This window comes from Diabrotica undecimpunctata, chromosome 3 (genome assembly GCF_040954645.1).
Source record: "Diabrotica undecimpunctata isolate CICGRU chromosome 3, icDiaUnde3, whole genome shotgun sequence".
Classification (NCBI taxonomy): Eukaryota; Metazoa; Arthropoda; class Insecta; order Coleoptera; family Chrysomelidae; genus Diabrotica; species Diabrotica undecimpunctata.
This window is the reverse complement of record NC_092805.1, coordinates 8,868,148-8,891,167: the sequence shown is the minus strand read 5'-3', so window position 1 is coordinate 8,891,167 and position 23,020 is coordinate 8,868,148. Positions and strand designations below refer to the sequence as shown.

The window sequence follows — 23,020 nt, the reverse complement described above, 5'->3', positions numbered from 1 at the left end:
AAGGTGTCGTAATTGGTTGAGTAATCATTTTTCGAATCGATGGATTGGTAGAGGTGCAGAAGCTCCGATTCATTGGCCTCCTCGGTCATGCGATTTTAACCCTTTGGACTACGCAGTTTGGTCGTATATTAAGGAAAAAGTCTATGCTACAGAGGTAAATTCACGCCAAGAATTGGAAGAAAGAATTCAACGTCAATTTAATGACATCATAGCTGATCCCCTACCGTTTAGAAGGTTAATGGAATCTTTAGAAAAAAGAATAGACTTGTGTATTCGCGAAAAAGGAGGGCATTTTGAACACTTACTGTAATTGAATTTTATTTTATGTTCTTAGCCATTAATTTAATTTTCTTCTTGTGAGTTTTGTTTAATTACTAACTATTGTATACCAGCATCAATTATTACTTCATAATTTTCAAATCAAAATATTCTGAAAACGGTACACAGTATCGAGTTTTACCAAGAGTACCTTTTTAGTGTAAAATTGAATAATTTTTAAGTTTACTTGAAATTTTGATTAATAATTATACTCTTAAAAAAGTTATATTGACTAATACTTAGTACGATCCGTGTAACTAGCACCCTCTATGAGAATCAGATATAAAAACAAATTTATGGGATGTATCAGCTTCCAAAACATATTCGTATAAAATTTCATTACAATGTTGCCAGTAGTTTCGGAAAAATCGTAAAAAATGCGTAAAATTTTTTTTTCTTCAACGCCCTGTATCTTGAAAATGGATGGCGTTACAAAAATTTTTTACTAAGCAAACCCCAATTATTTTTCAGTTTTTTACCTACCCTAGAGAAGGGGTTAAATTTTTTTGAAACACCCGGTATACATACTTAAGCTGATGTGTCCAAACCCTCCCGACTGACCGGGAGGGTCTGAACAATAAACGAATAAATAAAAAAATATTACTAAAGGTTTTTATTCGACTAAAAAAGTTTTAGATATCAATGAAAAAACAAAATATTCATTATTAAAATAAACCACTGGGAAAGATCAATGTTAAAATATATCATGACTTTAAATCTAGCACTGTGATCTGTCAAAGGATATGGTAACCTTACAATCACTTCTTCATATGTTACAAATGCTTCAGGCTCTTCACTAACTATAAACGGGTTTGGAAGCAACTTGCTTTTTCAAAAATTTCACGTTGTAGCCATCTACAACTTCTTCAATTTTGGCAGCACAATGTCGAACCGATTTTTTTCCAAACACCGTACAAACCACGAAACTATCAATTCGAAGTCTAGTAAGGTTCTCATCCTGATCTTCATCATTTTCCAAATCTAAATCTGAAGATAAGTCTTTGTAAATCACTTCTTCCTCATCGGAAGAAGACCCGCTCATTACTTTCCTCTTTACCAACTCCTTTTTTTTTATTAATTTGTGGTGTCTCTTTGTTCAATTTCTTTTTCTAGTTAATTTTCTTTCTGGAGTTTTCGGGTATGGTTTTATTTGGGATGGAGATAAGTAATCTGTTTTGTGCTGGCTTTGAACTAGAGTGTCGGGCTGTGACAATGCAGAGAGGCTGAATTGCGATGACACCTAAACATTTTGATTTGAAAATTCACTTGATGGAGAAACATTGGGGTCTTTTGAAGTTGAAGGAACCATTCTGTCTGTTACAAACGAGCATGGAGAGTCTTCTTCACCAAAAATATTTTTATCCAATGGACAAATTCCAGTGCAACGAAATCCAGATTTTATGTTGGAGGGAGTTGCAGATCGATCCCAAGCTTTCATACATATTGGTGCAAGATCGTTAATTGATAACGCCTTCCCTAAATGAGACAGCATCCAGTCATGTGCTCCTTGATTGAAATACCTTTTAAATGGTCCAAAAACAGTCCTATCTTGTAACGATATATTTTGCCTACCATAGGGGTATTACTATTAGGGGTAGAAAATTAGGGGAAGAGAAAATATGGGGGTGGAGAAGGGTAAGCAAAATAATCGCTACTTGTGCGAACGGGCACTCAGGTTTTGGCAGGAGAGCTGGGGTCGTGGATAAGTATAAAAGACAAGGGGGTTTGGATTGGGGCAACTACAGAAAAATGAAATAAAGGGTCATAAATCTCTTGGGACAAACAGAAACAAAACGATACAGGAAACACCTCAAGAAATTTAATATAGGGCGCCACTTGAGGTGCCTAATTATACCTATTACAACCAGCTAGTTGTAACTGGGGATATAATTATCAGAAATGCAAAACATTCAAAATCTTTTTCAAATTAACCTCAAAAAAAGGTTAGTAACAAAAAATAAACAAAATGTTGAAAAACAAAATTTAACATTTATTTTTGTGTCACCACAAACAGTTACAAAACATAGAGAACATCAAAACACTATATTAATAGTCACAATTAAAAAAAAAATACATAAAAAACTTACAATTGTTAATGGGCGACAATTTGTAGCAGAAATAAATTATTACAAATAAAAAAAAATATCTTTTTAAGTGAAACTATGCATAGTGGTTAACCTTCTTTAAAAAACAAAAACAAAATCTCAAATATGATTAGGTATTTACCAAATGTCAAAAATAGTGCTAAGTGTCATAGGTTAATACTAAATTTAAAACAAAACTGAACAAATAAAATGACAGCTAAAAGTCAAACCATAAAATTTACAACTTTAAATATTACAGATTTTTTTTGTATGAAAGCAATTACGTTTATTTAAAAAAATGTCTGCTTTACTTTTAAAATCTGATCACAAAAAAAAGTTACCTAGTTTCACTGTATAACTTTCAATAACTGGAACAAAAAACTACATCTTCAAACTGTAAAAAAAATATCCCTAAACGGCTGCTTAGGACATTGAGGTTTGAGGTGGAAACTGGCACATTGGACACACCATGTAAACGCTTCTTAAAAACTGGACAATGGAAATGTTTATATCTTTATAAACACATTACTTGAGTAAAATACCACTTCTCTAACATATTTGTCGGTTTTCTTTTTGACCGACCTCTAAAACGTCTTCATTCTTCCGTTACCTCTGTCAACCTCATCAACTGCACTTAAAACTCAACACTGCTACTATACTGCACATTTTCGCATGACAAGACGAAAAAAACAAAAAAAAAACATTATGAATTAAAAGAAAAATTCGGACTAACACCGAAACCACTGCCTCTAACAGCGGCTCCACTGAGAGTGACGAAATTATCTAAAAAAATTGCTCACAAAACTTAGAACAAACAAAGCACTTATGGTATAAACTAAACACAACGGAAATTAAGACGTAGATTAATTTGAAAACGCAATATCGGGCGGTTTGAACAAAGAAACATCGAAGAATTTGCGCGTGTGACATAAATAAACAATAAAATGATTCATTATCGGCGGCGGCGACCTAAAGAAAGAACGAAAGATTATATGGGTTTTAAATTGAAGGATACAAACTAAGAAACATTGAAAAAATTCTTCGTTATTCTAATGCATATATAAGGGGATTTCAATTAACACATATACGAGGGGACTTCAAAATAAAATGCTACAATCTAATGGTTCCAATGGGATTCATGATTATCCATTAATAAAATAACTTCTTAAGAACACCGAACTTGAGTTACAAAATGCTCTAACGTTTTAAACATTATCATTCATCCATACAGATGAATGCACTAAACCGGTTGTACCATACTCCTCTGGAATACCATTTAGCATTCTATATTTGTGAAATTTTTTTCTTGGAAATACCCACACTGATGGAAGTGCTGTTCTATTCGCTCCAATAATATCCACTTGAGTAATCAGTTCTCCTCTCTCACGCTACACTACTTTACCAACTTTGTAGCTTAGTAGCAACTACTTTTTGAGCTTTTTGAACTGTGGCCCTCTCGTCCAAATTAAATATGTCTGATCCAGTGAAACTGTGCCTTTTTAGAATATCCTCTAACTTACCTTGAAATTTACCGACTGTAGTATTGAAACTGAAAATTCTCGCTAAGTCTATATTCTTCGGGGTTCGTAAGGATAGTTCAGATTGTCTACTTAAAAATCCTGTAAATCAGTCCTTCCCAGCTGATTTGTTTACTTTCCAAGGCTCTGCAAATTTGACTTCGTTTTCTTCGGCAAATTCGTATGCTAATCTAAGTCGCCTTTGGAGTTAAACAATGATAACATCTCTTAAGGTACAACGCCAGAGAGGCTTCCATTTCATTAGAAAACACTTGGTATCTAACAAAATGTGGACAAAATGTCGTATTGTTAATTCCTACTTCTCTAGTTTTCTTTACATATAAAGCTAGTGTTGATGTTTTAACTTCATGCTGTTGAGCGCTTTTTCTGATAGAAAACTTTCCAGATAAAACATCAGTTGTTGCACTTCGCATGGCTTCTTCGGGAAATCGTCCTTTGGTGAGTCGCTTATATTTATACGGCATGATTTCTGAACCAATTTTATAAATTAGGGAGGGTTTGGACAGGTGTCCACAGATTATACGTATACACTGCACCTTCTAGGCAATATTCATTCTTTTAATGACGAACTACTAATTCTTCACATTCAAAATAAAGGCCTTAAGCTAGCTCTATCAGAATCTATGGAAACTAACAAATTAAAAAATACAGACATAATTCTAAATGACCAACTAAGACAAACAGTTCTCCCCTCCTCAACCTATTTCGTTAAAGACTATAATGTGTAAACGTATGCCAAAAATAGATCACTTGAGAAAGGCACTCTGCCGAAACAGCTGTAGTGATAAAAAAATAAAAATTAGACTAAATTTTGTGGAAGTTTTGAAAACAAAAGTTTTCAGCGTTTTATTGTTAGAATTTTTTGTTGATTGGCAATTTTAATCCTTTCTAAGAAACTTTGGTACTTCTTAATGATAATATTTTATACCTGAACACATTATATATGTATCCACAATATTAATTTAATAAAACTACTGCAACATTTGAATCAATACAATTTCAAGTAACTTTGAAATTTGTATTACTAGTTTATGGCATAATAGTAATGAACATCAGGTATAACCAAATAAACACCTGCATGACATATCAACCGACATGACATAGAGACTGCAGTTTATTAATTTTGCATTTCAAATCCAATCATTATTTAAAAGGAATAAATGATATCACAATCTTTACATTATAGATGAAACATTCTTCGTGTTTTATTATCTCCGCATTGGGAAAAGCCCGCTCTTTTACACTCCTATCAAATGTTCTGAATTCTTTGCAATTCTCGATATGATCCTTTTCTATCGAAAACTTTCATTTACCTGAAAAGCGATGTTAAATTCGTATTGTAGTTAACCGGAAGTACAAGTCGTAAATTTAGAACGATTTCCGGTTGGTCTCGATCTCAGGAAACGAATCGTTTATTTCCCAATGGCCTTTTGAGTTTCTCGATGAAAACGAAGACTTTTCTACGTTGTCAAGCATAAGCGCATCTCGAATAGTTTTTATAAATAAGGGGAAGAAATAAAAAATATTTCTGTACGATTTTTTAAAATATACTAATTAGATCCATCAAAAAAATCATAATTAAGTCACATATATTTACAACTGGCTAGTATACTAAATCTCATCTCTAACTAGACATTTAATTAGGATTTTAATATATCGTGTTTTTTATGGCGCTTTATAAAAAATTTCATTTATTCATTAGCAAGAGCTCGGGAAATATGCAGAATGTATATTAAGTGTATATTTGCATATTTTGGATAAATTGTATAAGTGCATATGCATTTATTAAAAGTGCATATTTTCAGGTATATCATAATATAGACAAATATCTGAGAACGAACGTAATGCAATTTAGTGAGCTAGGTAAAAATATCCCTCGGAAATAATTGGTATTAGCATAATATGACAATATGAGGAATACGGCCGGTTTGCGCTCGACTGTTCTACAATAATAGTCTGGTGAACCTACAATGAACAAACTAACATGTCAAATAAACAGAAACATCTTTTTCCTTTAGATTTGAAAGAAAAGTCAAATCAAAACTAACAAAATTATTAAATTTTTCTAATATTGTCGAACAACAGAGTGTTCTTTAATCTTTAATACCTCTGTTTATAATCCTTCTACCTGGAAGTTAATTGTTTAGATACAATTAGTAACTAGAATTCCCAAAATGAGAGATCGCTGGAACTAACTTTTCTTTCTACCTGATAATGCGAACTGGTACTACGTAAGTCATTAACAAAGGGTATGGTAACAGAAAAATTACCTGAAAATTCTACCTGATAATGACCATATTGATGGTCAATCATTTCTATTGCGTTCTTTGAGATAGTAGGATCAAGAATTATTGTAAATCAGTGTGAGTTAGTGTGAGTTAGTGTTTTAAAAATGGATGTGCAAATTATTGAAACTTCTAAGGGAAAACCATGTGCATTGTATAAAGGGTACAGTTTTCGTATGAAAAAAAAAACAAATAAAGATGGTTCGGTTTTTTGGAGTTGTTTGAAAGAGAAAACTGAAAAATGTCGAGGCCACATAATTATGGATAATAACACAATAATTAAGGAAGCTGCACATCTGTGTAAGCCGAGTGTTGCAGCGACAGAAGTGAAGCAGTGTGTCTTTAATGCTCGAAAAAGAGCTAGGGAAGACAATAGTTATTTGCCGATGTCAAAAATATATCAAGATGAATTTCAAAGATTATATAGTCAAGGACTGGATTTCGTGACAGATATCCCAAAATTCTCTTCAGTGAAAATTAGTTTAAGCGATTGTAGAAAACGTACGCGTGGGCTGCTCACAGATCCAACGGCAGCATCCCAAATAGTATTTCCAGAAGAAATTATTACAATGAGCGACAAAACGAAATTTTTATTTATCGACAAGACCACTCCCTCGGGATACAGAATCTTGGTGTTTGCCAGCAACAAAGCTAGGGAGATTTTGGTTAACACTAAAGACACTGTATTTATGGATGGAACAGTCAAAAGCTGCAGTAAGCAATTTAGTGAAATATATACCGTTTATATCGATATTGCCAAAATTTCTGGTTGTAATTTTCATTTAAATCAATGTGTATGGAAAAATGTTCAAAATATTGGACTTGTTTCTGAATACACTGACAACGAAGAGATACGTTTGCATATAAGAATGTGTGCTGCGTCAGCGTATCTACCCATAGAAGATATCAATGATCGCTGGTTATGCATTCAAGAAACCTCTCCTACTTCTGAAAAAATGGAACAGTTTTATGACTACTTTGTCAAACAATGGTTACAAAATACTCACATTACCAAGGAAATGTGGTATTGCCATGATCAAAGACATCGCAGTAATAATGTTTTAGAAGGTTGGAATCATCGTCTGAATACATTAATAAGACCACATCCCAATGTATTCCAATTAGTGAAGTGCCTGGTTAAAGAAGCAGAATATTGTGATCACCTTTATGATCGATTAACTTTCAATCTAGAAGGAAAGCGGCGCAAGAAAACATATATTAATCTTGATGAAAGAATATCCAAAACTTTACAGAAATATAAAGATACAAGGGACTTAAGGTTGTGTTTAAGGACATTGGCATAAATCCAGAAGCTGCAATAAATAGACAATTTTTTATTCCCAAGAATTTGTTGTATTTTACTGTATAAAAAGTTTGAAAAAAAAATAAAAAAAATTAAAAAAAAAACAAAAAAAAACATTAACAAATTAAAAAAAACGAAAAAAAATGAAAAAATAAAAAAAAACATCTTTTTAACACGCCAATGTTTATATTATGTATAAACTATGACAGTCCTAAGCCTGAATGAAACTGTGAAGGGAAGATGGTTTATTTTTATTTTTTTATAGTTTTATGATTTTTTAAAATTAATTTTACTGGCCAAACCATTACCTGATCGTTATGGTAGAATAAAATTAAACGTCGATTACAAGAGAGCGCAAAACGGTCGATATGAGAAAATAATTAGCTATACATCTCCATTAAGAAAGTGTTAAAGCGCAAACCGGCCGATTTCAGATAAGAGCGCAAAACGGTCGAGTGCATATCGGCCGACACCCAATATGAGCAGTTCTAGTTATTGTAATAATACAGAGCTAATACTATGCTGAGATGCTTCACAATTCTACAGGAATGTGTTATCTTCCCGTGGGTAGACTAGAATAAGTGCTGTTTTGTTTTTTTAAATCTATGAAGGCATTTTGAGAATCTGGTGTCCAGTCAAATTCAGCGTCTTTGATTAGCCGATAAAGGGACTTAAAAATGCGACCAAAATCTTTAATACATTTTTGTTAATATGAAGAGAGTTCAAGAGAACTTCTAATTTCCAAGTTTAGCCCAATCTTTGGTGACTGAAATCTTCACTGGATCAGTTTTAATTCTTTCTCTTATTTTTATTTCTAATCATTATATCGTCGATATATACTGGACATGTTTTCCAGGTAAGTTTTCATTAGACGTTTAAACGTAGCTAGAGTATGTATTACACAGACCAAATATAGAACTTGGAAACTATAGAAACTACGGCTAGTTGAAAAAAATCTTTTTTGTCTCGATCATCAGGATGCACTTTTACTTGCCAGCAGCTCTTTGTTTAAATCCAGGTTCAAAAACTATTTAGCACCAGGTTAAGTGTTTAGTGTATCATCTATTCGTGGTAATGGATAGCTGTCTTTTTGTGTAAGCTGGTTTAATCTTCTGTGGTCTACACAAAAGCGAGTAGATCCCTCTTTCTTAGTTATTAGGATCGCTGCTGAACACCAGGAGTCCGAAGCTTTCTCAATGATATCTAGAACATTCAAAATTTGTAACACTTCTTCTTTTTCGTCAAGGAATTTTTTCTCTATTGAATAAATCTTAACTTTATTGTGTATGTCCAAAATATAAAGCACGTACTCATAAGTATGAGAAGCACTGAGAACAACTGAGATTGAAAATATATTTTACCATATCAAACTTACATAATTTTTGTCTTTGTCGCGTTCTAACATTCCAAGGAGTTCTAACAGAGGCAAACTGAGATTTGGTTCGAATTTCCGTTTCAGCGGGAACGCCATTACACGTTAGGAAAATTAGAATAGGGTCTTGGAAGCTTGAAATTATTACAGATAAGAGTATGGAGTTGGAGTTGGATTAATGTTACTAAAATTTGTACTAGAAAAAGAAGTGTTGAATATTCGATGCGCGCTGGAGATGGAATACCGACAACGATACAAAACGCCGTCTACCGCAACAGAGAATCGAGTTCTAACCGGAGACCTGATCTGATAAGAACTGTAATCCTGGACCTTTTAGTATTGATCAAAGGCCAATCGTCTTGGTAGTACAAGCTGGAGTACTGATCTGGTAAGATCTTCTAACTCGGGTCTTTGGATAGCGTCGTCGATTTTATTCACTAAGTTTCGCAATTTTAGTTTATTGTACATATATAAAATATATTTTTTGTAGAGTTTGGTGTCTAATAGAGTTACTCGTCATAATATTCAAACTCTCTTTAATATAATAGAGGATATGAACCAATACATTGAGGACTAGTCTTTAAAATTACAAATGCAGCAGATGATATAATGGAAATAGCAACAGTATTAGATATCACGATTGTTAATACATTCTTGCAAAGAGAAAAAGTGAACTTAATTTTTGTTTGACGAGATCTAGAAATATAGTAGATTAGATGAAATTCTAAATATTGTTTTATCATAGGATAAGGTATATTATTTTTTTAACAGAATAAAAAAAAGTCAACATCTTCAGATGTTGGCTTTTGATTTCTGAAAGTTGAGTTATCAAATGTTTGTAATTTAGGAGTTCATAAGTCTTGAAAACTTCCCACTATATTTTTTTACATGAAAATTAAGTATTTGGAAATAACGTGTCAATCTATTTCTGGAAAAAGATGTGTAACTAATAACCCAATTGAAACACAAAAATAATAGTATCACCAGTGTTAGAGAAATCAAAACTCTCCGTAAATTTTCTGTTCCCCGAAATATAACGAGTCACCTCTGCTATTAACCTTAAAAGAAACGGAAAATCTCGTCTATTATATCGAGATGTTTTTATTTTTTTTAGTGTCCATCGATGAAAATGAATTTTTCTTCGATATTTTAGGACGTTTTTCGTCATGAGATAAATAGAATTCGGAAAACGATTTATCCTTGTATCAAATAATTCCGTGGTGTAATATTTCAGCTATAAAAACTTCTCTCTTTGTTTCTGCCGGCAAGTTTAATTCTTTGTCATCAGTAAAAGCTTCAGGCTCAGATACAGCTAAACAATTTGAGGAGACAAAAATAAATTTTCTTTGTAAATGTGTTGTTTTCATAAAAATGAGTTTTTACGTAATATCTAGTTGCGATACATAGTATATATATATATATATATATATATATATATATATATATATATATATATATATATGATTCCTAATTTTAAAATTTTCATGTAAAATATTTAATTTTTGATTTTATCTATTTCAGAATTATTTAAAATATTGAATTATTAGGATTTTTTATTTCTATTTAGAAAACTTAGAAAAAGAAAATAAATTGCAGGCATTTGGTTAGGATTAAGTTAAAAATAAGAAGCCATTTATAGTGGTACAAGTGCGGGTTGATAAATAAATGATTCCAAGAACGATTTCACGGAATAGTTGGACACTGAGTGTAAATAGTAATTGGGATTTTCCGAAAATTACATTTTATTTGTAGGCCTTTGTAAATATAAAATAATTAGAAATGATTAAATGTAATTTACATAACTTGTTTAGAGGAAGAATATAGAAAGTTGTTTTCTATATTCTACCAGATATTGGAGCGATTGGAAGCAGAACCAGATTGGCAGAGTTTTTTTATTTTTGTTGGATAAAAATACTTTCTTTTGGCAAAGTTCTAACTAGGAGGAGAGGTCACTTAACCTGGAGAAACCAGATTCCAGAAGAAGAAGACCATCTAATTTGCAATTTCAACTTTGATCATACATTTCTTAAATAAGCTAATTTTAAGGGGGGTGTGCAGCCCTAAAATCCCAGAAACTTTTGAGTACGTTCAAATCAAATGAATTTTGTGGTATCATTAATTTAACACATTATTTTTAAAAAAAATTGCCTCTTATCACCTTTTTCAGAAAACAGTTTTTATTGAGTTACGGCCCTTTTCATTAACCTTAAAAAATTACGTGCAACTAAATAAATGGCTTTAATGAATTAACAAGTAGAAGAAATGTCTATAACCTCTATAAATATGATACAGAATGCACTTTCTCTTTCATATACCCCCAAAAGCAAAAGTCTATGGAGTTGAGACCTGGACTTCTGGGTGGCCAAGAAATAGGTGCGTCACGACCACTTCCAATCCACCGAGCAGGATACTACCTGCAAAGGTATTCCCGGACTTCATTACTGTAATACGGTGGAGCGCCATCTTGTAGAAACCACATATTTTGCCTTATTGTAATATTCACTTCTTCCAAATACTCTTGTAAATCGTTTTGCCAAGAACTGCAAATAATTATCACCATTTAAATTGTTGGGAAGAAATACTGGGCCTATTAGAATGTTATCCACAACTCCTGCCCAAACATTAACTTTGAAAATCCTTTTCTGAGGATTTTCGTCGGCCCAAATGTGCTCGTTATGATGGTTTGTTATTTCATTTCTACTGAAGGTAGCCTAGTCGGTAAACAAAATATTTCTAATAAAATTAACATTTCGAGTATTTTCCATTAACAACCAATCGCAAAATCCAATCCTTTTAGGATAATCTTCAACCAATAACACTTGAACCGTTGTTAAGTGATAGGGTTCAAGCAGCTGATCATTCAAACGCCTCCAAACCCTTACGTGAGGAACATTTAGTTGAGCAGCTATTACCCTTGTACCTGTTCCAGGGACTTCTTCAATGATTTCTAAAATGTCTTCATCAGTTGCATCCATTATTGGACGACCACTATTACCAGCAACTTGCGGTTGAAATTTATCCGTTTCCCGTAAACGACGATCAATGGTCAGAAATAATCGTCTATCGGGTGTATTTCGATTGGGGTATTTTACTGCATAACGTCTTGCGGCTGCTGCACTATTTCCCTGATCCAACTTACCCAAAGTTAAATGTATATCTGCCATTTCCTGAAATGTGTAGGCCATTGTAATATCAAAATTTTTAATATTAATCTTTTTCACACAATAAATGATAGCTTCAAATTATTGACTATTATTGATGGAACTGTTTGTAATTATTGTATCCGTAGAAACTAATTGTAATTTTGTGGCCAACTAGGAAAAAACTAGTTTTTCGAAAAAGTGATAAGAGGCAAAAAAGTTTTAAAAATAATGTGTTTAACTAATGATGTCACAAAATTCATTTGATTTGAAGTAAAGTTTGGGGAATTTAGGGCTGCACATCCTTCTTAAAATTTTTCTGTGCGCTTAGATTTTGTTGTTTCTTTTGTATGAAAAATGCTTTCAGAACAAGAAAGTAACGTGTTCATTTTTATTACAAAATGTCAAGTAGTTTAGGAGATAATGCAAAAAAACAGTTTTTATTTTGTAACTTCAAAGGGCTGTAACTTTTTGTGTGTACACTTTTGTACTAAGGTAAGTTGGATTCAATCAATTTATTTTTGTGCCCGGAATGCGTGATTTAATTTATGACATACTTTTTTGAAACACCCTGTATACAATTTAACCAAATGAGGGTGTTTTAGACCAGACACGGCCTGGGCTATTACTAATATTAGTAAACGAACTGTAAGTGTTTTTGAATTTTTTCTTTTTGCCCTTTGAATTCACGTTTCATTTATTATACATTGGAACAAATTTAACATTTTACATTTTGCATTTTAAAATAGTAAAGCTCTTTATATTTAATACCGTATAATTTTTATATGAATTATCTTAAATTTTATGATTACTAAATTATCTAAATTGGAATAATTTTAAACCAAACTTTACTCACAAGCAGTAATGGCTTTGTACTATTTTCACGTTGTCGGAAGAATAACTCACCCCTTGACGATCATGAAAAAGGGCATAAAAAATCCCGATCAACATTTGTATGAAAGGGAATTCCGAAACGTCTTCAGATTATGGAGATTCGTTGGCATGCATCCATTAAAAGGGTATGTTAAGCCCTTAATTGTTTTTAACGCTATATTAACGTTTTACATTACGGTCCTTATAGCACTTAAATTATTTTTGGGAAGAGAACTTGTCACCGTTGAGTCCGTAGGAGTTTTTACTCAGGTGTGTATAATAAAAAGTTGATGAGATTTTTTTCAAAAAATTACATTTTTTGAAAAAGTGGTTTCTTTCTATTTTATTAGGAATTATTGGTTGTAATTTTAATAGTAGATAGTAGTTAAGTAGTTTATTATCTCATGTTTTATCATTTACATTTTTTGACGAGGCTTTGAATGATGTGTGGTTTTTTTATTAGAATTAAGTTCAATAATGCTACAATAAATGTTTGATAGATAGATAGACAGGATTTTTGTACTGGAATATCGTGTACATATATGCAATGTTCGACATACGACGAAGAAATCTCTAAGGTATAAAAGACCAGTATTTCTGTGTCTGATTGACTTGAAGAAAGCATTTGACAGAGTGAGACTTTAATTTAACGATGCCTATGGAATTTAAGCTTGATGAGTCATTTACTTAAAATATTTCTTCGCATACTCCACACAAGAATGTTCAGAAAACTAGAAGAGCTGAGCGGCGAGACACAATTTGGTTTCAAGAAGGGACTCGGGACGCGCGAAGCATCATTCTGCTTGAATACCCTGGTACAAAACTGTATGGACCAACGAAAAGATGTAGTCATCACATTCCTCGACTACGAAAAAGCTTTTGACACCGTAAAACACGATGAAATAATAAAAATGCTACACAATGCTGATATTGATGAGAAAGATATAAGAGTTATCCAGAATCTCTATTGGAATCAAAAGGCACATGTGAGGCTGAACAAATCAACAAACACAGAGGAATTCGAAGTTTTACGAGGGGTGCGACAGGGGTGTATTTTGTCTCCTATGCTGTTCAACCTCTATGTGGAGAATGTTTTTGCAGAGGCACTTGAAGGCACTGATTGTGGTATAAAGGTCAACGGGTACCCGATAAATAACATTCGTTACGCTGACGACACCGCAATAATCACAGATAACGAACATGATATGCAGTTGATACTAAATAAAATAAACAAAACAGGAAAAACATATGGCCTGAAGATAAATGCTGGAAAAACAAAATGCGTGACAATAAGAAAGGGCGCATTTTTCAGAGTACAACTGCACGTAGATAATGCTCCAATCGAGCAAGTGAAAACATTCAAATACTTGGGAATGATGGTGAATGACCAATGGGATCCTCAACAAGAAATAAAATGCCGTACCGAACAAGCAAGACAAGCTTTTCTTAGATTTAAACCGCTACTTTGTAACCGCAATCTTTCCTTCAATCTCCGTTACAGAATGGTTAAGTGCTATGTATGGTCCATATTGTTATACGGCATGGAGACATGGACGTTGAAAATATCTTCCATTAACAAGTTGGAAGCCTTCGAAATGTGGACCTTGCGAAGAATGTTCCGCATACCATGGACAGATAGGGTGAGAAACGAGGAAGTCCTAAGAAGAGCAAATATTGAGAGAGAATTGCTCAGCTTGATCAAGGCACGAAAGATTGGATACCTGGGCCACATACTGAGAGGGGAAAAATACGCAATCCCTCAACTAATTATCCAAGGAAAGATTGAGGGCAAGAGAGGAGTAGGTCGCAAACAAATGTCGTGGCTGCGAAATATAAAGAACTGGACAGGCGTAACTAACACTGGCGAACTTTTGCATGCCGCAAAAGACAGACGTCTGACCTTAAGATAATTCGCCAACGCACTATAGGTGCACTTCACCATAAGAAGAAGAAGAAGCTGATCTTGCTGTTTTTAGGTTCTTTATCACTTCGGTAGAGAAAGATATATAACAGATGAATTATTTTTAAAATCCACAAGAAAAATAAATTCCTGCAGCTGGCTGTATACCATGTATCACAAAAAAGAGGTTTAATTCTTTGTAAGTAGGTATATTTAAAAAACCATTAGAAGGGCTACATAAAAATAACAAACGTTTTGGGAATAATAATTCCATCATCAGGTTAAAAGCCTAAAATAAGTATGAACCATTTAATTAAAGCAAACGTGATTGAAATGTTGACTAAGGTTAAAAAAAGCAAAATGGTTATACTTACAGGTTAACATGCCTGAGCCACCAAAATATTAGGGTAAAACCCTTTACATAAGTTAAAGTTGCCAAAAAATGTACATATTGTTGTTAAAAATGAAGGATGTGTAAGATTTTATTAGATTTAACTTCAGGCAACATATAACCATGCCTCACGTGAGTACCAGCGCCCGGAGGGTAGACCTCTTCAAACGGACTTCAGCTGGCAACTGATTGACAAGATACCTATGAACGGTGTCGAAAACAGAATGTTAATGCACCATGGAACAGTGTTATCATCATCATCAGTGGTGCTACAGCTCTAGTTGAGCCTTGACCTTCCCCAGTCTATTTCGCCAGTCGTTTCTGTTCATCGCCAACCGTTGCCAATTTGCCGCGCCGATTTTCCTTGCGTCCTCGTCCACACCGTCCCTCCATCTCAGTCGTGGTCTGCCTCTACTCCTATTTCCCACTGGGACCGATAATAGAGTTCGTCTGGGTGGGTAATTTTCATTTGCTCTTGACACATGTCCAGCCCATCTAAGCCTACCTATTTTTATGAAGGATATTACATCTCTACCATTTACTATTTTATGCTTCTCGTACAATTCGAAATTATATCGCCTTCTCCAAATACCATTTTCACAGAATGCGCCCATTATTCTTCTTAGTATCTTCCTTTCGAAGACGAGCAGAAGATTTGCGTCTGTTTTGGAGATGGTCCATGTTTCCGACCCATATGTCAGCACTGGTAGGATGAGTGTTCTATATATTATTAGTTTGGTTTTCTGGCTTAAATTTCTGTTTTTTGACTGCTTGCTTAGTCCAAAATAACATTTGTTTGCTAGCAGTACCCTCCGTTTTACTTCTTCAGATGTGTCATTATCGTTTGTTATGAGAGAACCCAAATATGTAAACTTATTTACTACCTCAAAATTATATTGGTCTATACTGAAGTTTTCTTCGGCGTTTCTAGCTCTATTTCTGTTATTTGGAATAGATGCTAACATTTTGGTTTTTTCCTCGTTTATTTTAAGGCCCATATTTTGTGCGGCTGTCAAGAAGCTGGAAGTCATCTCTTTAAGTCCTCGTGTAGTACGTGCGATCAGATCCAGATCGTCAGCGTAAGCCATAATCTGCGTTGATTTATTAAAGATTGTTCCCCTATTGTGTAACTCGGCATCTCTTATAGTCTTTTCTAACGCTATATTAAAGAGAAGGCACGCCAGCGCGTCTCCCTGCCGTAACCTTGCATATGTTTCAAACGCTTGTGACATATCGCCTTGTATTTGCACTCTGCAGATCACTTTACTCATAGTTGTTTTTACGAGCCTTATTAATTTATGGGGAATGTTAAGTTCATTCATGGCTTCGTATAATTTACCTCTTAGGACGCTATCATACGCTGACTTAAAGTCCACAAAGAGATGGAACGTGTCAATATTAAATTCATTGGTTTTTTCTAAGATTTGACGTAGCATAAAAATCTGGTCAATTGTTGACCTACCTGGCCTAAAACCGCTTTGATACTCGCCAAGGATTTCTTCCACGTACCTACTTAAACGGCTGTACAGGGTGTTGGAGAATATTTTGTACATTGTATTCAGAAGAGTTATACCCCTATAATTTTTACATTCTAACAAATCTCCCTTTTTGTGCAGTGGACATATGATTTCAGTGCACCATTCCTCTGGCATTTGTTCTTCTTCCCAGACTTTGACTATTATGTTGTGAATATGGAACAGTGTTAGTTATACATAATATTACTGCAGCCAACCGATTCAAAAGCCTTAGTAATGTTAAAAATGATAACAGCAATCCAAGTATTGGGATTTAAAAAAATTTGGATATGAAAAAATATAAAATTACCGATGGAGGTAAAGGTCATGTTTAAGAGAATGACGTATGCATTAGACAGCCCATGTTACTCTTTGTCGTATGGAGTGTGGTCTAAAAGGTGTATTTGTGACTGATTAGCTTAGATATATGATATTGCCATTTATGTTGATCACATCTAGGACAAGGTAAAATTGAATTAGAGATAATAGAGATCCCTCATGCTTAAAGCATCTAGCACCCTAAGCAAAATTTATTTTGGTTATATTAAATTTGGTTTATATAAACCACGAACTTGATGGATAAGTGTGTCTGTACTAAGTTGTTGACTAATAAAGGGGAGCAGTGGTTGAATAGGGATTTTTTAATTAATAATTGGGAAGGTGAGACCAGATGGACCTGTGTCTGAGAAAAGGAAATAGTGAATTCTGATAAATTGTTGGACTGTGAATTGTGTTTGAATGATTACTGAGTTTAAAACTAATGAGTAGATGGTGGATATATGAAATGACAGAAAAATAATAAAAGAAAGTAAGATGGACAGGAATATGATGTAGACATGAAGAGTAGAGATAAAGATGAAATTCAATTATTTTTGTTTTTAGAGGAATTAGGATTTCTCCGATAGTTGCGGTAACAGAGCGCTGGCTTAAATTCAACGAGCCTTTTTTTGTAGAAAACTATACCACAATTGGCTCGTATGATCGTCCAAGTTCAGCTCATGCTAGCACCGTAATTTTTTTCTACAAATAATGATTTATCTCCGGGATTAAAATATGACTTTCTGTTGAATGAAGCCATCTTTGAGTTTTCCTTAATTTATAATAAAAATCTTAATCTATGCATTCTTTGTATTTATAGATCACCTGACTATTCTACGGAACTATTTTTTCAGAACCTGCTAAGTTTGTTAGATGCCCTGCCCAATAAAAGCAGAAAAATTCTGTGTGGTGTACCATAATTGATTATATTGTCTAAGATTTCTCACCCCTTGATGAACACTCTACAAGTATTAATGCAGGACTATCTGATCATGAAGCAGTATTTATATCAAGCATGACACTCTCGACAAATTCTCTTCGAAAATCCAACATTTAAGTAGGATTTTTTTCCGCTCAGAATTTTCGAAAATTCCAAAATTTATGCTTGACTTCTGGGTGGCACATTCCTTCTATGGGTGTCGACTATAATTTCAAGAATTTTTCAGATAGGCTTGTCTGTATTTTTAATAATACATTTTCTTTAATAATAATTAAGCCAAAACATACAAAGATACAAAACATACAAAACTATGCGTTCACTACTATACATCAAAAAATTTACTACCAACTTCTCTATCACTAAATATATTACCAAGTACAGAGAAATCTATCAAAAAACAGCTAAAAGGCTTACTATCAAAAATATTCGAAATAAAAAAAAAACAAATCTACCTGTAGCACTGATGGACTATCCATAAATATTTTCTCAAATCTCCCAAAAATTGTGTGTTAAGTGCTGGTATCACTAATTAGTAATTCCTTTGAAAAAGGTATATTTTCAGTGTCTAAAGATAGCCATTATTATTCCTCTTTATAAGGGTGGTGAAAATCGAATGCCTGCAACTATAGACCTATTACCTTACTACCGGAACTATCCAAAATTATTTAAAGACTTATAAAAGCCCAATTTATGTCCATTGTCGTCAAAAACAGCATTTTATCACAAAATCAGTTCGGCGTTTTATCTAATAAATATGTGATACTATTTTTTCTATATTACATCAGGTTTACCAAGCAGTAAACAATAATCTTTACAATGCTACTGTTTTTTGTTGTGAATATGCCAAAGCTTTTGATTGTGTAAATCACTACATTTTAATAAAAAAAACTAAATTTCTACGGAATTTCAGGTATTTCTTTGGGTTGGTTCCATTCGTACTTGGGGATAGGAAACAACTACAAGTTAGAGCAAATGATACTGACTCTAGTCACAAAAGCATTGTATGTGGAGTACCACAAGGTTCAGTAATGGGTCCTCTACTTTTCCTTACCTTTATAAATGACATCACTAATTTAAAAATTAATGGAAAATTTTTCCTTTTTGTAATCTATTTAAAATAAAAACCTGGTGCGATTCTAATTTACTATATTTTAACGTGAATAAGATAGCAGCATTATCCCATAAAGGAGCTCTTCAATCCTTGCTTCTTAATAGTAGCCAGATCGTTGATTCTGTAGGATTTCTTGGTACTTTTATTATTTTTATAGACAGCAACCTTCATATTGTCACCTCGGGGGAACAAATAAGGGTCTAACCACCTTCTGATATCCCCGGGTGCTCTGTAGAGGGCTTCGGAGTAAACGTCGAGAGCTCCTCTACTTAAATCCATTTTCGGGTTATGGACTTGGAAAATATTTATCTTCGGTGTCTTGCCTTGAAAAAGGCAATATATTTCTTACATGACAATTTCTTCGTCGAAATAAAATCATCAAGTTAAGTTGAAACAATTCTCAGCCACAGAGTATGGAAAATAAATGCAGGAAGCAGAGCCCCGAGAGCAATAAGCTCTCGGAGAGCCCGTGAGGGACTGACTTGGCTGACCTGAAAATCGCCAATATTTATACGCGCCGTTCGAGCAATAAATAGGAATTTCCAGGTCAAGAGCCAATGGGAAAACTCGAGGCGAGGCGATGCGCATCGAATTGCGTACCAGTCAACAGACTATGGCATTCGATGACAATATCGACTTGTTAAGTAAGAAACTAGCCTCAACCTGCTATGCAGTAAGACCTGTTTCGAAGGAAATCAATCTAGCATCTTCCAAAATAATATATTTTTAATATATTTTTCTTTGTTCGAGTTTTATCTTCGATATAGTCTTTCTTTTTGGGGTTCTAGAATAGCTGCCCAATCTGATAATATTTTTAAATTACAAAAAAGAGCAATACGGTATCTGTTTGGTTTCAGACGAACAACACATTGCAGAAGCTACTTAAAAAATCACGGGATTTTAATTCTTCCCTCTTTATATATTTTATAAACTGTTTGCTTAATTCGTAAACACCTACATGCTTTTCCAGCAAGACCTGATCATAATTACTCCACCAGAAATTCAACCTTTAATGTTTATTTACAGATCTCATCCATTGATATAGTAAATGAATCTACATATATTATATTCGACAAAAAAACTATACAATCATCTCTCTTTACAATTTATTTCCAGTTTTTTAGAAACCCTTTAAAAAATCTTTAAGTATTTCTATGTATCTCTCGTTAAGCAGTTGTCAGCAGTGACAATCAAAACAATAATATATAATCAGTAGTAATATCCCTAGGACATTGATAACAGACGAGATAATTTCATGACAATCGAAAGCTCGTTCCTTGGTAACAGCAAGTAACCAAGCAACGAGCTTGAGAAATTTGTTATGAAATTATGAGGCATTCATCAATGTCCGAGGGATATTCGGCGGATAATTTTTCGAAAAAAAAAATCATAACTCAACATAACAAAACATTTATTTATTAAAAGTACAGTTAGTGAAAGTACAATTATTAAAATTTAAGTTAACATTAGATTCGTTGCTGTTCTCTACTATAGAAGATCTATTACCACGCATAATATTTATCATCTTGTTGTGGTGTTCTTGATCGAGATTCAAGTATGGTTTTATAGAATTCTGATTGCCATGACCAGTAATTTTTAGCAATTGTTGTTCTTCTACACCACTTTTTGCTAATTCGCTAACAGCAGTTGATCTATTCGAGTAATTTGTTATCTTTTTCTCTTTTACATTCAAGCCAATTGCTTCAGCAGAAGATTTAGTCCATCCATTCATTATATTTCTTTCAACAGGTACATTATCGTACCATTTGTCAGTTTCATTTTTCCAGTGTCGATTTGGTTTTAAGAACAGTCGTGGTGAGGTAATATTGTCGCCTCGTTTTGATATCAGTTTATGAAAAAGACGTACAGGGCATCTTTGTCTCTCACTATTGATAACCAACCATTTACTACTTGCACAGCTTTTAGAACCACCTTGGCACGTTTTACTGAATACCGGATTGTATTCAATGCGATTTGTTGGAGTGTCATCGTTATTTTTCTCGATTTGAAAAAAATCCACCAGACAAGCAACTGCCTCTCCTCCTCGCCACGCTAATTCTACAGCAGCAATATGGTAAAATTTACGCATAAGACCTTCAGGGATATCTTCATCCCAAAGCAATATTATTTTGTTAATTTCAGACCAACTTAACGAAACTGAACAGGCCTTGCGTTTACATGGATCTGCTTGTAGTTTCTTCCTGATTGCATCGCGGGCATCTCGGGCTGGTTTAAACACTATATTGTTAAACGGGTCAATCATAATATTATAGTCATTGTAGTACTTTTCTTGCAATAGTTTGCACGAAACGTTCCACATTGTCTTCACCGTTGCCTCTTTGAATTCGTCCCCGTTTTTCTTTCTCATATTGACCGCCCAATCTTTTAGTATCAACGCCAATTCTTCTAAGCTTCTATGTTCATTCAACTTATATTCTCGTCCGCAGCAAAATTCCATGAATATTCCCCAAATATATTTGTGACTGTAGGTTGTATTTCTGGGAATTTTTTCTTTGATTAGCGCATTTATACTTTGAATATTCTCATTGCCGAAACGTGACATTTTGAAATTTATTTGGATGAAGTTGTGTCGACTCGATCGTGTTGTCATAGGGATTGAAAATTGCACTGAATGCAATTATCAGTCTAATGTTGACATGATTGGGTGAAATTGTTCCACATGACACAAAATGACGAAATTTGAATGGTTGTTAGAACAGTCGAAAAATTATCAAATAAATAAATTGACTATTATAAAGATTTTATCGATAATAGTTTTGTTAATATTTAAAAATATATAAAACATTTTCTGTTTATTTTATTTATTTATTTATTTTATTTATTTTTACATTTAAATTTGTTAAAAAATATCTTTTAGGTTTGGGTTAAGTTCTGTACGTTGACGCTTAAAAAAGACAAAATTCTACAAATTTTTAAAGACATGGAAGTATTTTGGACCGTCGATCCAGAAGGAAGTGAAAATCAAAAACTCCTCAAAGGACTTCGGAAAATGGAAAAGTCATTCTTGATCTACATTTCCTGTAGTGTTTGCATGTTTATTTTTAAACCACTGCTTGTCAAAGGCACAACTATATACTACTATTATCAAATTGAACAGATTCCTTTTATTGTCTCGTATATAATAGAATTTTACGTCACTTTGGTAACAATGTCTATGGTGATCGGCGTAAATTTGTTTATAAGTATTACCATAGTGATAGGTGCTGGGCAGTTTAGTAACTTGAATACTAAAATACGTCAATTGGATTTGAACAAAACGCAGAATAATGAGAGAGGTCTCGAAGTTTGCATAAAGGAGGTTAGAGAGATTATAGATTATCACAATCATCTTATTACGTAAGTATGTTTTTTAAAAAATTTCTATCATCATCATCACCCAGTCCTTTGCGTCCACTGCTTTACATGGGTGTCTGGAAAGTTTCGTACGTAGATTTGAGGTTCGAATCGGTTTGCAAATGCCCCTTTGTCCGCTTCTTGTAGATCGACGATGATAGGTATTATAAAAGGTTGAAGTTGTGGAGTAGAAATGTTGATTTATTGACAGTTACTGGTAATTACACAATATGATGTTCGATAGGTAACTACTTAAGATTGACTGTAGTAGACTGCCCTCCCATGAGCTCAACTCCCCAATTTAAAATCTCACAAATAATTCATACCTCAGCACAGAGGTTATTGCTTCCTATCATACCATACCAACAAACTTTGCATACCCTACAATTTAATCTACGATTTAATTGCGACACATATTATTCGGCAATTTATTTAGTTGTAGGTAAATGAACGAATTATTAAAATATTATACGATATGGTTTTACAATGTCACTTATACACGGTGAAACTGTAATAGATTAAGAAGTTAAGAATATTGTGAGATTACAAATTAAAGGGTTAATTTGTGATTGAACAGCG

At 33.5% G+C, this 23,020-nt stretch overlaps 1 protein-coding gene across 1 annotated transcript in view; it reads left to right on the top strand.

The window, feature by feature from the left end:
- Nucleotides 1–23,020, top strand: part of LOC140436419 (odorant receptor 13a-like) — a 78,944-nt gene that overhangs the window by 43,970 nt on the left and 11,954 nt on the right. The window contains exon 2 of the mRNA XM_072525234.1: nt 21,966–22,444. Coding sequence (XP_072381335.1) covers nt 22,029–22,444 — 416 coding nt within the window. The 5' untranslated portion in view covers nt 21,966–22,028. The remainder of the gene's footprint in view (nt 1–21,965; nt 22,445–23,020) is intronic.